We start from the raw sequence: 15,196 nt of genomic DNA, 5'->3' as shown, positions 1-15,196 counted from the left end.
GGTTTATACAATTGCAAAGTTTGCAGTGAAGGTAACACTCCATTAAAATGTTCTTTCCTCTCAGGCTGGTGCAGCCTGGCTTTACCTGCTGCAGCTGTAGCACTGCTTTTGTGGGGGGGCTGCTTGGGAAGCAGCTTTTTGCTGGTCACTGCAGACATAATTAAATTGGGGTGGTTCCACACTGACACATGAACTCTGTCTCCTTGTGTTGTTTGCTTTGTCCTTCTTTAAGGTCTGTCAGAAAGTTAGGGGGGATGAGGGAGTGTTTATACATGTATATCCTACTATTACCATAGTAATGACCCAAGCAGTGTGGTTTTACTTACTTGTAATTAAACCTTATTTTTAACAGCTACCTGCCTTGGAGAAAGACCTGATAGCACTGAAATCTCCTTCAAAAGAAAAAATTGCAGATTTATTGAACTCTTACCACATGAAGGTAATCTGAAATTACTGAAATCAAGCAAAATTGTTAAATATATGTAGACATTATTTTTTTTATCCATGCTACTGGTTATCTTTTTCTGTGTTTGAAAATAATGAGTTTCCAAACTCATTGCACTCATTCCATAATACTTGTGTTAGCCCCATGTAACAATGGGCATGAAAATAAAAGGTTTTGCCTTCACAATCAGTGGCTATTTTAACTCTTTTGATGTGCATTGCAGTTCTCTTTCAAAAGAAACCTCTAGAGTCAAACCAGTATTCAGTGTTACTCAGTCAATTACTCTGCTGTTGTTCAGCTTTAAAATGAACTGTGTCTACTCTTGTTATTTCTGTTTTGTAATTACTAAGTTCATAAATAAGATTAATTGGAAAAATAAATGGGATAAGCTAATTTACATCATAGTACTGATTATTTTGACTAAACAGAATGCTGTGAAATGGGAGTGATTATATGTTGCAGTATCCTGCTTTACAAGAGTACACTGAATGGAAGAGGAAACTGTATTTTTAGTTATCAGAACTGAAATGCCAGGGAACCTTTTCAGCTTCAGCTGCTGTTCCTGAAACATCTGCTTGTGTCCCAAACCCCTTAATGCCAGAAGATGTGAAACATTTGACAGCCTTCCCACAGAAGGCCAATGGATCTATCACACCCTTTGTATGTCTAAATAAAATTTTGTTAAATGATGTAGAAAAGAGAAGGAAGAGAAATGCATTTTCCCTTGGCCATTAAAAAAGCCTAAACATAGGTCTGTATATTTTTAAAGAAAATGAAAGGTTGTTTTTAAAAACAATCTCTGATTCTTGAGTAGATTTATGTGCACTGAATTTAGTGTATTGCACAGAAGTGTTTTGATGGAATAATCAGAATTACTTGTGTACAAGATAACCACCCAGAAAAATATGCATTCACAGTAGCTCAGACAAAGCACTGCAGTATGAGGCAACATATTTAACATTCACAGGATAGTGCCAAGTTCATATATACACACTGCAGGATTTTAATTCATTAAAAATTGCACTGTCTTAAGAACATCAGGTGTTCATTTATGATAAAATATTTCTGGAACACAAGTCACTGAAATTTTTTGTACTGATACACTTTTCAGTCTAAAATAACCAAGTAAAATATGTATTTGCTTTTTAAATAGTGCACAATTGATCAAGAAAAGGAGTTTTCACTTGATGAACATATGGAGAAGATTAACAGGTATTCAGTAATTTTTGAAATTTTTTCATTCTTGTGTGTAGAGAACATGAAGTTAAATCTAGTTACATTATTTCACAGATAAGGTGAGAGAAATTACCTCCAAGTTTAAATATCATTTTGTCTTTAGGGAGCTTTATCTGAAGCTAATTAAACATTTCACCCATCAGTACATTAAATACTTGGGCAAAGTAACCTGATTCATAGCCTATGGCACATTAAAATGAACATTTTCTGTAGATATTGGATGGGAATTTGTGAGAGTAACTGTTCCATTGCACAGGAAATGTAACCTAACACATTTACAGTACTCATTGGGTAAAGGCCAATGATAGCTTGGAACTTAAGGAAAGGAGAAATAAATGAGAGTGATAAGAAAGAGCTAAATCTCTGCATGAAGGATGGCAGTAATTACATTTAGAGATAAAAGATGCTGACAGCAAACCAGCAGAATAGAGCTGATAGCTAAAGATTTACTATGTTATAAAAATACAGCTAAGACTGATGGTAGTAATTGAAGTTTATAAATAAATACCATAGTTTCTTAGTAAGGTTTATTGAAACACTAGAGATTTGTAAAGGAAAAGGAGATGCCTGAATTACTTGAAAGTGAACAGCATGGAAGACATTGCTAAGAAAAGCCATATCAGCTGGTTATGCTCTAACATCCCTTCAAAGGTAAAACAGAGACTGAAGCAGCTTGTTAACTGATTTTTTTTCTTCTAGTCTTTTTTCAGCAAATAGTATGGAAGAAATTGTTAAAAAATTAAAGCAAGATGGTTCTCCTTTTGCCATGAAGCAGCTAGAGGTAAAGTCTTCTATGTCATTTTTATTAGAAATTTTAAGTCTGGTTTTATGGTTTCTTATCATAGGGCAGACTTTAGTTACCCTATAGGGCTTTGGACTGAGAGCCTCAGGTTCTCACACACAGTCCTGAGGGATTCTCAGTAGTTCTACTCAGACAAGGGTATTCCTCTAAAATCACAAAATGTGAGCACCATCATATGGTGCATAGAATTGTAATTTAGTAAAAAAAACCAAACTCCCCTTTCTTTTCCCCTCCTCATGGTCAGGGGGTTGTTGGGAACAAGTGTTCCCTTTATAGCTTCTCATTATGTTGCCAAGGCTTGGAATAAAACAGTGCTGGAACAGTGTTGTTGGTTTTTTTCCATTCCAGATACCTCATTTGGGTAAGCAGCAAAAAAATTTATAATCACAAAGTATTTTTTGATCTTTCTAATGCATTTCTGAGTGTTGGATGTAGTCACTACTCAAAAAACATGCAGCAATGCTACAAATATTATTCATAGTTCAGCCTCAAAAGCAAGAAGCAACTTACATTCATTTATGAATAATGTGTGTATTTTCTTTTTTTCCTTTGAAGTATCTTTGTTCAGGTGCCTTGTAAAAGTTTTGTATGGAGCTAGTGAAATATTCCAACTGGATAGAACTGAAGTATTCCTCCAGCAAAAGGGTCGTTTTAACTTTAGTACAGCTCACAGAAGAAATCCTCCTTTCATAGTAAAATAAAACATCCATCATCTCTGACTTTGATATGAAGCAGAAGGAATTTTATAAGGTAGTATTCACATTAGGCACCCTGTCACTTTAAAAAAAAAAAGAATTCAAGATGTAACACATTGTCACTGCAACTATCAAACAGTTTGTGAGAAAGGAAGTTCTAAGACTATTTTTGTGCCAACCAGTACATGTAGTACACTGCAAGAAGTTTAGCATATGTCTTATAATAGCAAAATTGAATACAAGGGAAAGCTGATTTTTTCTCCTAGTCCAAATTTCATCAGATAAAGCAGTCAAATGAGTTGGTGCCAGAATAAAAATGTTATCTGTTCATATTATATTGATTAGGTTCAGTGGATGTTGAAAATAACAAAGAATTATTTGTTCTTTTTCCTTATTATGATAGCACATTTGTTTAAGAGTTTTAATTCAGAACTAAGTTATCTAGTGATGACTAAATTAGGTCATCTACTTCAAAGTTATGATTTTGTGTAACTGATTTTTTAAATTCCCGAACAACAACAACAAAAAAGGGCTATTTTGTTGCTTCTTCAGCTCTCTTATGTCTTTAATAGGACTTTATAACAACTTTTTTCTTTCATGTGATTCATAAATGAATGTCCTTGGAGTTGACCAGAGTTTCAGAACAATTGTCTGTTCTGTTCAAGAGATAAGACTCTGTTGGTATTACTTGCTTCAGTCCATGCAGAAATTCATGGGAAAAACCCCATGAAACAAATCCCACATTTTCTAGCAGATGCAAGACTTTAGTGTGAACAAATACTTAAATTTCAGAGGAATTTCTGACAGCAGACATGCTGTGCTAAGCAGTAGGATTGGGCAAGGTTGAGAAACTGAGGTTTCACTTTAGTGTCCAGGTACAGGAACAACAGCAAATCCACCTGATAAATATCATAGCAGCTGATTTAGTAACAGCAATGTCTATGCTTATTCTCCTTGTTTGTTCCTGTATTTATTATATGTATAAGCAAGCTTACGGAATAAGCCCTAACTGAAATTTTAATACAAATATCCTAATTTGGAGGTACCCCTTGGTACATCCACCTTGTACCTCGGATCAGCAAGGTTAATAAAATGGAACTCCTAGTTCCACAATAATCCAAGTATGCTGGTGAGCCATGCTATCCCATGTAGCCTGTTCTCATTGACCTACAATACTCCTGCTTTTTACTTTCAAAACATGCCTGCTTGGCAGGCTGTCACATAGCTGATACTGAAATATCGTGTGAAGAATATAAAGTTGTTAAAATTCTACTTGAGAACGACTTCATGATTTACACCACACTTTGAACCCAGCTACAAACAGGTAGAAAGCTAGGGAACTTACACTTTGAACTCAGTAGTTTTCAAACCTTTAACTTTGTAGTGCTACTTTGTTTTCAGTATTTACATGAACCAAAAAGCTTTAATCTGAGGGGCAGGTGTGCCATTTCTAGTGGGGTGAAGTAAATGCAAGGTCTTAACCTGAAAAGCACCAGATACTTGACTTGGTTTTCACATAAGTAAATGATGGAGGTCTTCATCTATTGCAAGGGGAGTCATGCACTGGACCTCTGGGAGGCTTTGGGGTTTTTAAGTGAAAGAAAGTCACTATTCCTACTTTTATGCTTGTAAGGGAATCTGCTGTGTCAGTGCCACTTAATTCAGTCACCTTCTGTTAGTATTTTATTGGTGTTCAGTCTACTGCAAATTCAGCTTAGAGCTTTTGGAATCATTGTGTCAGAATCATGATGGTTTGAAAGATAATGGAATACATGTCAAGTACTTCTATGAAGACTTCTTTGCATTTTAGTACTCCCCACTCCAGCCTATCCTGTCTCTTTTCCAGGCTTGTTCCCTAGCACCAATCCCCTCCTCTTTGTACAGAGAATGTATTTATAGCTACACTGGTGACTCATTTTTCTGCAATTACACCTACCCATTTTCCTGCCGTGTTCCTCTTCCTCCAGCTTGATTTATGTCAGTACCTCCTCCACCTTCAGCCTCATTGATATGCCAAGATAACCAGTGTAGTGCATCTAGCAGCTGCCTTAAGTGCTGTTTGCAGATCTTCCCCATTCCAGTGCTTGCTTTGACCAGAACTTGCCATGACCATTTCACCCCTGGAGCCATCTGGCTGTACTATGCATAGCATTTAACCTGGTCTGAGCAAAGACTTCCTAATCTAAATGACAGAATGTGAAACTCAAAGGAGGAAAGGTCCAGCTGAAAGATGAGGCCAGCAAGAGCATCATACAGGAAAAAAGGGGTCCAGTTAAGAGCTGCCACCCATCTGGGACTTACAGAGTGATGTAGGTGGAGGTACAGCAGATTTCTTAATCTTCTGAAAGGCAGCTCATTGTTGGAGAGCTTGACCAGAACTGCGGAACTGTTGGCACTTGGAGCCAATGTTGGCTCATTCTTTGCCAGCCTCTCTCTCTCAAGCACAGTGATCACATGCAAGTTACAGAACGACAGAGCCAGTGCTTTGAAGGCACAATTCCACACACTCCTGCTTGTGTAGCAATCACATGTTTTCCAGCTTAACTAGGCAAAATGGGTCACTGCTGTATCAGCTGGTGTCTGGAGGGATGAAGAGTAATTGGGAGCTAGAAAAAAAATGTTGTTGCTGATGACTGGAAACCTGCCATTTCAGGCTGTGGTAAGGACCCTAATGTCTGCAATGAAAATAATGTAAAGAGGCAAATCATACCATCTGCTGCTTTTTAATAGTGATGAAAATGTCCTAATTATCAGGAAGTGTCTGTTGTACCATGAATGATACATATCTTTTATTTGGGTTTATAGTGAAGGGAGGGTTGTGTTTAGAGTAAGAAAACAGTGATAAGCAACAATAAGATTTAGCTCCTTTTCCCCACAACCCCATGAAGCTTCAAAGCTCAGTTCTTTTTTCTTAACTAGGATTTTTATCTTTCTCCCCACTTTCCCCTACTGTTTACTGGCACACAGTTCACCAAAGGATACTCCTGAGAGCCAGATTTACAGCATTTGTTTGTGTGCTTTACAAGAATCCTGTCTGTGGCACAATATTTATAGCCTGTGCTTCTGTCAAAAGAAGGCAAGACCTCCAAGCTTCCTATCAGCAAAGTAATTTAGGGCTAAACTACTTCAGTATCTGTTAATCCTATACAAGAAGCCTGGATAAATATGTTTGGTTTATTCTAACATTTTCTTCCACAGATTTCTTCCTTGCATATCGTTTGGTCTTTGCCAGTGATGGTGAAGCAATGACTTGAAGTTTGTTGCCAATCTCTCTATTATACCTTACTACTCTGTTGTACCAAATAAAACTTACATGCTAAGCAATACTAATATCACCTACACCTAGTAAATCTAGGAGTAATTCACACTAAATATATATATATGATATTCAAAACCAAAGTATAATTGCTTGTAACACTTGCCTTCACTTACCAAAAGATTCTCCTTGAAAATGTCTTTCAAACTACAGTAATTTCTCTGGCTAGTAGTAATTTTATCTCAAATGATGGGACCTTAGGAGTTCTAGGTTTTCCACAAGTGATGGCACACATCCTAGAGATCTTGCTGATCAAAGCTCATGCAGGAAAGTTCATTTAAGGTGACAGCTTGGTGGGAGGGAGCAGGAGGAATAGGTGTCACAGAGGGAGCTCAGGGGGAAGAGAGCCATCATTTACTTCACAAAGTTTAAAATACACAAAAGACAGACTTGCAAAAGTGTCCAAATTGAAGAAAATCAAAATAATGTTGCTGTCTTCCCCAGACTATTAATAAGATGTCACCCACGTCTTTGAAGCTGACTCTCAGACAGCTCAGAGAAGGAGCTTCCATGAGCTTACAGGAGGTGCTCCGGATGGAATACAGACTGAGCCAAGCGTGCATGGTGAGCAACAGCTGAGCCCCTTGTCCCTTTCCAGCCACAGGAGGGGGGAAGGTTTATCAGAGACTAAAAATTTCATGGAGATTTCATCAAGAGTTTATCATTTATACGTTTTAATTTTCAATATCATCAAGGTGTGTGGGTGAGGCTGTCACTTTTTCCACGTTTCATGTTACTATATGGAATGCAAAAGACACTGCATCAGTGATGGTCAGATGGGAATGTAGAAGACTTCAATTAAAAAATATGAAAACATTAATATGTAGATAGTTTCATATTTGGATTGTAATTTTAAAACTGGTGTTCTTGAACAGGTTTTCTATTCAAATTACTTAGCCCTCAGTGCCTCAGTTCCCAGCAGCAGGATGCAAATAGTTGTTTATCACTGCCTTTCAAAAGTGTCATCTATGAAAAATTTATCACAGCAAGAGATTTTAGTGCTATTTGTACTAAGTGCTAAGTACTTGGATAGCATATGAGAAAGTGATCCTTGCAGTGGAACAGAGCTGCTAACTGAATTACCTGAACAAATGCCTTATGGGGTTTGCCATGGCATCCTTATTATATTAGTTTTGGCACATTTTAAAATAAGGTTTTTATGTGTCCAATTAAATTATTTGTGATAGTCAAAGTAAATACTTAAGAAGTGAAAATCTGTCTAATCCTGATGTTCTAATGCCTGACTAAAACTAAGATTGTGGCTCCATTACTAATGAAGCATGCTTAGGGATTTAAGTGTTACATTACCCTTTTTTAAAAAAGAATTGGATGTTTACAGGATTCCATTTCACTGCAAAGTGTTCCAAGTCTACAGAATACATCACAATTCCTGAAGACTGGCTTTTCTCAAAAGAATTTCAAATACTACACCCCTTAGCCCCATTATGTGAACCTCTTTAGAAAGAGATCTGAGGTGTTACACAGAGAGAACTTGGACAATGGCACAGCTACAGGTCAGACTGATTTTAAGAGATGTGACTGCATTTAAGCAAGAAGATACAGAGCTCTTTAATAAGTAAAGACAAAGTAGGCCTAGGAAAGGACAGTACAAGTGGGATTTAACTGAATCTTGAGAACTTGCATTTCAAGCAGAAGTGGAATAGGGAAAGATGGGATAAATTAAACCTGTCATGTTACAGCTTTCTTTTTTATAATCTTTCAGAAAGGCCATGACTTCTACGAAGGGGTTCGAGCAGGTAAGTATCCACACCAGAAACACTCCTCAAGCTAATAGCCCACAAATTCACAATTATGGTGTTTCTTTGGAAGTCACTACTAGTGCATGCAGCAACAGCCCAGAAAACTTCCCAGCTTTCCATAGGTTTTGCTTATTGGACTTTTGTGTGGCCAAAATTTATTATTGTTCCAAAGCACAAGATCCACGTTGTTTCCCTTGTGCAATTTCAGTTCCCTATAACGTTATTTATCCACCCGGTTGCACCATTTCACATTTAACACTGACAGTACTGACAGTAGCTGCATGCATCACTTGTGTCCAGGTTTAGTGTTGCCACAGAGCTGGTTCAGCCAGCTACACAATGCTTTGAGACTCAAAATCAAAAACAATTGTTTGTATAGAAAACTGTTAGAACAAAGATTTACTTTCCCTCCTGTCCAGAATATCTCTGAATGGAAGCGTCTTACTACTAAAAAACTATATATGTAAACTTAACATAAACTAATTCAGTATTTTAAGGCATTGGTCAAGAGAGGTAGAGGTAAAAGTAGAGCAGTGGCTCAGCAAATTCATCCAGGGGACAGACTTCAAGCCTGTCCTTGATCCTACTGCTGATTCACTGTGCAGTTTTTCAAACCCAAAGTCACATCTGTTGGGAGCTGTAGCAATTATTTATGTACTGTTCATCACGAGATGAAATAAAGCACAGGCTTTTTCCAAGGAGCTTACAGTACAAGGCATTTGGATGGATAACTTTTGGTTGGACTTTTAATTCACACAGTTACATATTCAAGTATTATCACCTCCTCCTCATTGTTTTATATCTGTCTTTATAAAGCAGTTTAAATTCCACTTGAGGAATGGATATTAGTTGGAGTGGCTGCTATTAGTAACACTGTACTAAAGATAGCCTGGGGTGAGAGATGCAAAATTTATTCATACAGCATGGGGAAAGTTTCTGACTTTAATTAATTAGTCTTTAGCACTCATTAGCAGACACTCCTTTGAAGAATTTACCACACATGTTGAGAAGTGGTTTTCATTATGTTGGTAATGGGGACAAGGGTACCTTAAAAATACTGTTCCTGGCATATATTCTAAATCAGCAAATAAGCTGCTAAAATGTAGTTATTCAGGAAGTGACAAACTCCAAGTTTGAGAGTCACAGGAGCACCAACTGAATTTCTCCTTGCAAGGCACAAGGTCATAAAACCATCTGGGACTGCAGTACAGTACAAAGGCAAATCCCTTGTCAGTATGGGCAGGAAATGCACAAACTGCTTGTAAAGAGAGAGGCTGCAAGAACAGCAGTTGGGAAACTTCTCTTTTCCACAGGATGATGTAGCAAAAGTTTAACTATATAAGGGGAAGGAAAAAAACAAACCCACCAAAGATGTAACTGCACCGAGGGGATTGCTCATAATAATTTGTTCCTGAAGCACTTTTGTTCTCTGCTTACTGCATAGATCTTGTTCCCAGATTTTCACTCTTAGCATTGTTTCTCCTGTTGCAGAGGAGTGTAGAATCTGACTCAAGATCACTTTTGTAGTTTGGTCTAAATTCATAAAAATCATTATCCATCAATGTACTGAGCATCATTTTTAACAGGAAGGGAGATTATTAAGCACTTCACAGAACCAACCATTGTGAATAAAATTGATAAAAGTGTTATGTATTAGCTTTCTCTTTCCTAAAAGGTTACATTACAAGCATTTAAGAGCCAGTTCTTGACCCTCTCCACCACAAAAAGATCTACCATCAAAAGAAGTTGAGTTACAACAATCAGATTTTAGTTTAAGAATGTTTCTTGGCAGCCAATGGCCACAGGTCAGGTTTTACTAATACCTTTCATCTGCTTCAAACCATAATTTTAAAAGGCTTTCTAGGGAGTAGTTTTAAAGCTTTTTAAACCTACTTTGACCTGAGGTCAAAATTTCTTTTTTATTTTTAGCCAGTTTTCTTTCAACCTGAAAATCTGCTGTGGCAGTCTTCCCTGTTTATGATTCTTGTGATTGGAGTGATTAAAGAAAAGCCAAAACTCTTAAAGCGTAAAACACATGGATCACATTTCATCAGCATTTTCCTATAAAAGAGTAATTGTGGACTTGGAACACATTAGGTATCAATTTTTCACCTTGATTAATGGAATAGTATGTCAACTAAGAAATGCATAGGTCTGGGTAGTTGCCAAGAATTGTTTTTCAAACCTTACTGCCTAAGAAAAGTGCTCAAACACATCCAGGTAGGATACAATCTCAGCAGCAAATCTCAGAGACAAATATCTGTTAATTCACCCTCCTAACTCTTTGTGCAGGAATGTGCACTTGAAATGGAACTGTAAAGGTCTTCTACATCTTGCTGATGCTGCAAAGATGATGTTTCTGTGCAGCTTCTGCCACCTCCCCTGCAGGGCTGGCAGATGTGAGCTGTACCCAGGGCACCCCAGGGCCCTGCACGAGCTGAGAGACTTTATGGCAGCAAACAGAATGTCAGGGGCTTGGAAATACCAGAGTTTAGACTGTGCTGGAGGAAGCTCAGCAACAGAGCACTACCTGAAGTCTGCTAAAGTCACTGCTGCTGAACAGAGGGGTTTGGGATTTTGATTAAAAAAGGTGAAACACAAGAACAAACCCTTAACACAATGTCTGTGCTCAGTTACTTTTATCATTGATAATGATGAATGAATTCTCTTAGCCTACCTTAGAAGTCTTCAGAATTTCTGTTTTCTTAATGATTGATGTCAGGCTGGAGAGATACAAAATGTAAAGAAGTCAATGCAGAAAGGGATTATTTTCATGATTCTACTAGAAAACAAATATTTCGACTCATACAAGATTAAAGACTCTACTGGAGAGACCATTATGAGCATTGAGTTTATCCTCCAGAGTAAAACTGGCCACAGATCCAAACAGAAAGATAAACTTGAATAGACAGCAGTACCCTGGAGTGGAGAACTAGCAGCACTTACAGCATGGCAGAGGGGAAGCTGTACTAACATACACATGGACACTTTCTCCTCTCTAATTTAAACCATCTCTAGTCAATGTTGACTCTTGTGGATAACAGTTAGACTGTGAACTTCAACTAAAATTGAAGAAAATCTGTCGATAATTTTTATTCCAATGGAATAAATATAGTTGATTTGGGATAATCACATCTTTTCACCCAAGGCAATCAGTGGTTTCACTGTGTTCAGAAATACCCTGCAAGATCACAGCTTTTCAGTAAGTTACCCAGTTGAACATCACAGTAAAAGCACTCTTTTACAGGACTTTTCCTCTAAAGAACTGTCCTCATGGATTCTGTTTTCAGTGGAATTGAAGTTTCCCATTTAATGGGTTACCTTTTACAATTAATTTGTTTCTAAGGAGTCCTTAGTTCCCTGTTTACAAGTAAATAGGTGTAGGGCTCTGATTTGCCTTTCTCTGTGGGGATGTATGCCTGTGTATCTTCAGCTACAGAAATATTAATTTGTGCAGTTGTCGTTTGAATTGTGTGTATTTTCTAGCCATTTTCAACCATTGGTTAAAGACAGAAAAGTTAAAGAGAAGTTTTCAGGTCACATCTTTTTTTTACTACAAGTTGGTGGGCAGAGCATAAGGCCTGTTACTTTGCTAAGCACAGTCTCTAGGTAGGTATTCTTTTAACTGAACATAACATTCCACCCCCTTACACATTCCTCATCTTGGATATTTCTAGTTCACTCAATAAGAACAAACTCAGTTTAGTAAAACATGACAACTTACCCAAAAATAGCTGTTATTCTTTAAAATACCTGGTCTCTGTGAGTGCCATAGTTCACCTGCCTTTAGAACCTTTCTCCTCTAAACTCTTTGTCAGAAAACAAACAAATAAAGGCCATTCTCAGGAGAGAAATTGGAAATGTGCTCCCTCTTCCTGCCCATCCTCTCTTATATGCTGTGGGCTGTGTTGGTCAGGAGCCTCCCCCCAGGCCACAGGTGCATCTCCAAATCAGGTGCTGATCTCACTCATCTGAAGGGAATGAGGGTTGTGAGGGTTGTTGGCAACCAGTGCATCCTAGGGAGCCACAGTTCTTACAGCTGTTCTTCTTTAAATGATAAAAATGTCACATTTTCAGTAGCATCTTTATGGGTTTCTTAAAGTTTGAAAGGTGTTTGGAAGGATGCTCTGGAAGTCCATTAATACTGGTCAGTTTTACACACAAATTAACTCTTGTTTTACTGTTTGCTAATGCAGCCATTGCTGACATGCCTTCAACATTCCTGTGATACAGGGAATGTTCTTTGGGAATTGGCATTTTCTTGTTAGCCTTTTACATGTGATTCATTCAGTGATGGTTTTTATCTTGAGTGCTGTATTTCCCAGGCTGCAGCATAAAGTCTGTGTACTAAGGTTATACAGATTGTCACAGTTAAATGTACCCAGGCCTCAGCAGCTGTCAGTATTTACAAATAAACACCCTCAGTTCCCACAAAGACACCCTCCTCATGAGTTATTTCATTATTAATGTGATGTGTTTAAATTAGCTTTAGGCACTTAGCACCACTGAGTCATCTCCTGTACTCTCCCAAGAGTCAGATTTTGCACAGAGGTGTGAAAGCCTTGTCCAAAAGCAGCACTGTAAAGTGCCATTCGCAGGCTCCCATGAAGTGTAAGTCAGCCACGAGTGGCAGGTCTGACTAAACCACTCATTTCAGGGCTGTTCCTTCAAATCTTGGGCTGCTCTGAAGTGATTCACTGTTCCTTGTGTCATCCAGCAACTCCCAGAGACATCTCTGGGCAGGTCACAACTCAGGAACTTCTGCTAGAGTAGAAACATCTGTGTTACAGGAGCTCTGCCTTCTCCAGAACACACAGATTTGTCTCCCCCATGGAATCACTGTAGTGATCTGTCTTGATGCAATCTTAAGTCATTTTAATTAGAGGAAGTTCATGAGTAACTTTGGTGTTTCTCTGTTCACCTGGCAGTGCTGATTGACAAAGACCAGTCCCCCAAATGGAAGCCAGCTGCTCTAGAAGAAGTCAGCGATGAATTTGTGGACAATTGTTTTAAACCACTGGGAAACGATGATCTCAAGCTGTAAAGATCAAACCTATTGACATCTATCTGCTTAGTTCTGTGATACAAAAATTAACTGCAGTGTGATCAGTTTGGACAAGACTTTTTTAGCTAGCCTGAGATTCACAAGTCTATTTTTCTTCATCTTTTTTTTTTTTTGCATTCAGGAACATTCTTTGTAATGAGAAAATAATTGTATCTCTGGTTAATAATGGGAAAAATTACTTCAAGGCAAATTGTTATTTTTACAGCTTTAGACAGTGATTAACATTTAATTTTTTGCATCAGCTCTTAGTTTAGGAGGAGCCCTTGGGCAAAAGAGCACAGTTTAAGGGGTGACCTAATAAGCAAAAAGTCAAGAGATCTTTTGTGTTCTTGGCTCTGTCACTGATCTGGTAAATTGGGATTGTGCCACAGATTCTTCTGCGTACAATGAAAATAAAATATGGTTAAACCTTTAATGCAGTCAGAGCTACAAAGGAAAATGGAAGACAGAATCCATGGTGTTAAATATCCTTTTAAATAAAAGCTCAGACTGATACATTATTAGTCTGAGAACAAAAAATTGTTCTATTGATTAAACACTTGTAATTTTTCAGCCTTGCTGTGTGATGTAAACTTTGTTTCAAATGTGATAATCTTGCCAGAGCCTGAAGCACACTTCACTTTGCTTGCATAGCCCACTTTTTAAAATGTCATTATGTCTGATTCAACTGCATAATCAGTATTTCACGATTTCAGAAAATTGCTGGTTTTTCTTGGTCTAATAGTGGTGAAGAAACAAGTGCCTCAAACCTTGCTGTGAACACCAAGCAGCAATCTCCAGTGCATTCAAGGTGGTGGGGTTCTGATGCTGATAAGACATGAAGTTACACAACATAACCAGAACCCCTTGATACAAGTATTTGTGGGAGGGAAAATTATTTTTTCTTTTGTATACAGACAGCTACTAATCTTTCTTCAACATTACACCTTCTTTTTTATGCTTCATCAGAGCACGTAGCAGTGTTTCTTTCTGCTTGCTTCTACACTTACAGGCAGGTCACAAGTACAAATTTTGGCTTCTCTGAAGAACAAAGGAAGAAAACTATTGTTCAAATGCCACAGTCAGCAGTGGGGGATGAAAAAGTCAGAGCTACAGCAGAACCATGGTGGAGTTTTCAATGTTGGGCAGTTTTTTTATGACGAACATCAATGGTCTGCAATGGCTTAAGGCTCCTTCCTTCTAGGAGCTGTTGCCTGGAAACTAAGTCCAGGAAATTCAGGCATCAAGGTGAACTTCCAAGAGTGACTTTCAAAAAATCAGAGGTGAGCAAATGGAGAGCTAAATCAAGAAAAAATGGCACCTTGCTTTGGCACTAGTGTCTTGTAAGATAAAATTGTTAAAATTTCAGCTGCAAGTGTATGTTACTGTGGACATACTTGTTATGGGACTGTCCTTGAGTTTAGTTCCAAAAGTAATTGAGATTTCATTAAAACCTCTAGGTAAGTCTGAAAGTGTCACAAGACTTTCTACCTCAAGCTGGTCCCATAAGAAGTGCTCCCCCTGTATTATTTAATATTTTTATATGTTTTACGTTCATAAACAATTGCTATTTTAAAATAATTTTTTCAAGATTTGTTATCTTAATAATTCCATTATTTTTAATTATTATTCCATAATTCCATTATTTATAAAAGGAGCAATCTTCAGCCAACTATATTAAACAAAAAACAATAATTCCCAGGGAGTAGAGATCATGTCTTCTCTGATTGTACAAGATCTTAGGAAGAGCATACTTTTGAATGAATAAACTTTGACTTGCATGTTCAGTTGCTTCCAGAATTTATGGGAACAAGAATTATCCCAAGCTCAAGGTAACAAGATCCTGTCCAATCTTCGCAATCTTGTGGTTTTTTTCAAATAAAAGGCATACAAGCAGA

General features: G+C 37.7%; 1 protein-coding gene across 2 annotated transcripts in view; it reads left to right on the top strand.

Moving 5' to 3' along the window:
* The window catches only part of HIBCH (3-hydroxyisobutyryl-CoA hydrolase), a 38,462-nt gene extending 23,268 nt beyond the window's left edge, over nt 1–15,194 (top strand). For both annotated transcript variants that reach the window (XM_071434482.1, XM_071434483.1), the window contains exons 9-14: nt 353–439; nt 1,599–1,657; nt 2,381–2,462; nt 6,939–7,058; nt 8,218–8,251; nt 13,183–15,194. In XM_071434482.1, the coding sequence (XP_071290583.1) occupies nt 353–439; nt 1,599–1,657; nt 2,381–2,462; nt 6,939–7,058; nt 8,218–8,251; nt 13,183–13,298 (498 nt within the window). In that variant the 3' untranslated portion in view covers nt 13,299–15,194. The remainder of the gene's footprint in view (nt 1–352; nt 440–1,598; nt 1,658–2,380; nt 2,463–6,938; nt 7,059–8,217; nt 8,252–13,182) is intronic.
* The last annotated feature ends 2 nt before the right edge of the window (nt 15,195–15,196 follow it).

Source organism: Agelaius tricolor, unplaced genomic scaffold (genome assembly GCF_023055355.1).
Source record: "Agelaius tricolor isolate 1412-34295 unplaced genomic scaffold, bAgeTri1.0.p SCAF_10, whole genome shotgun sequence".
NCBI classification, from domain to species: domain Eukaryota; kingdom Metazoa; phylum Chordata; class Aves; order Passeriformes; family Icteridae; genus Agelaius; species Agelaius tricolor.
Note: the sequence above shows the minus strand (reverse complement) of the source record. Positions and strands in the feature narration are given on the sequence as shown.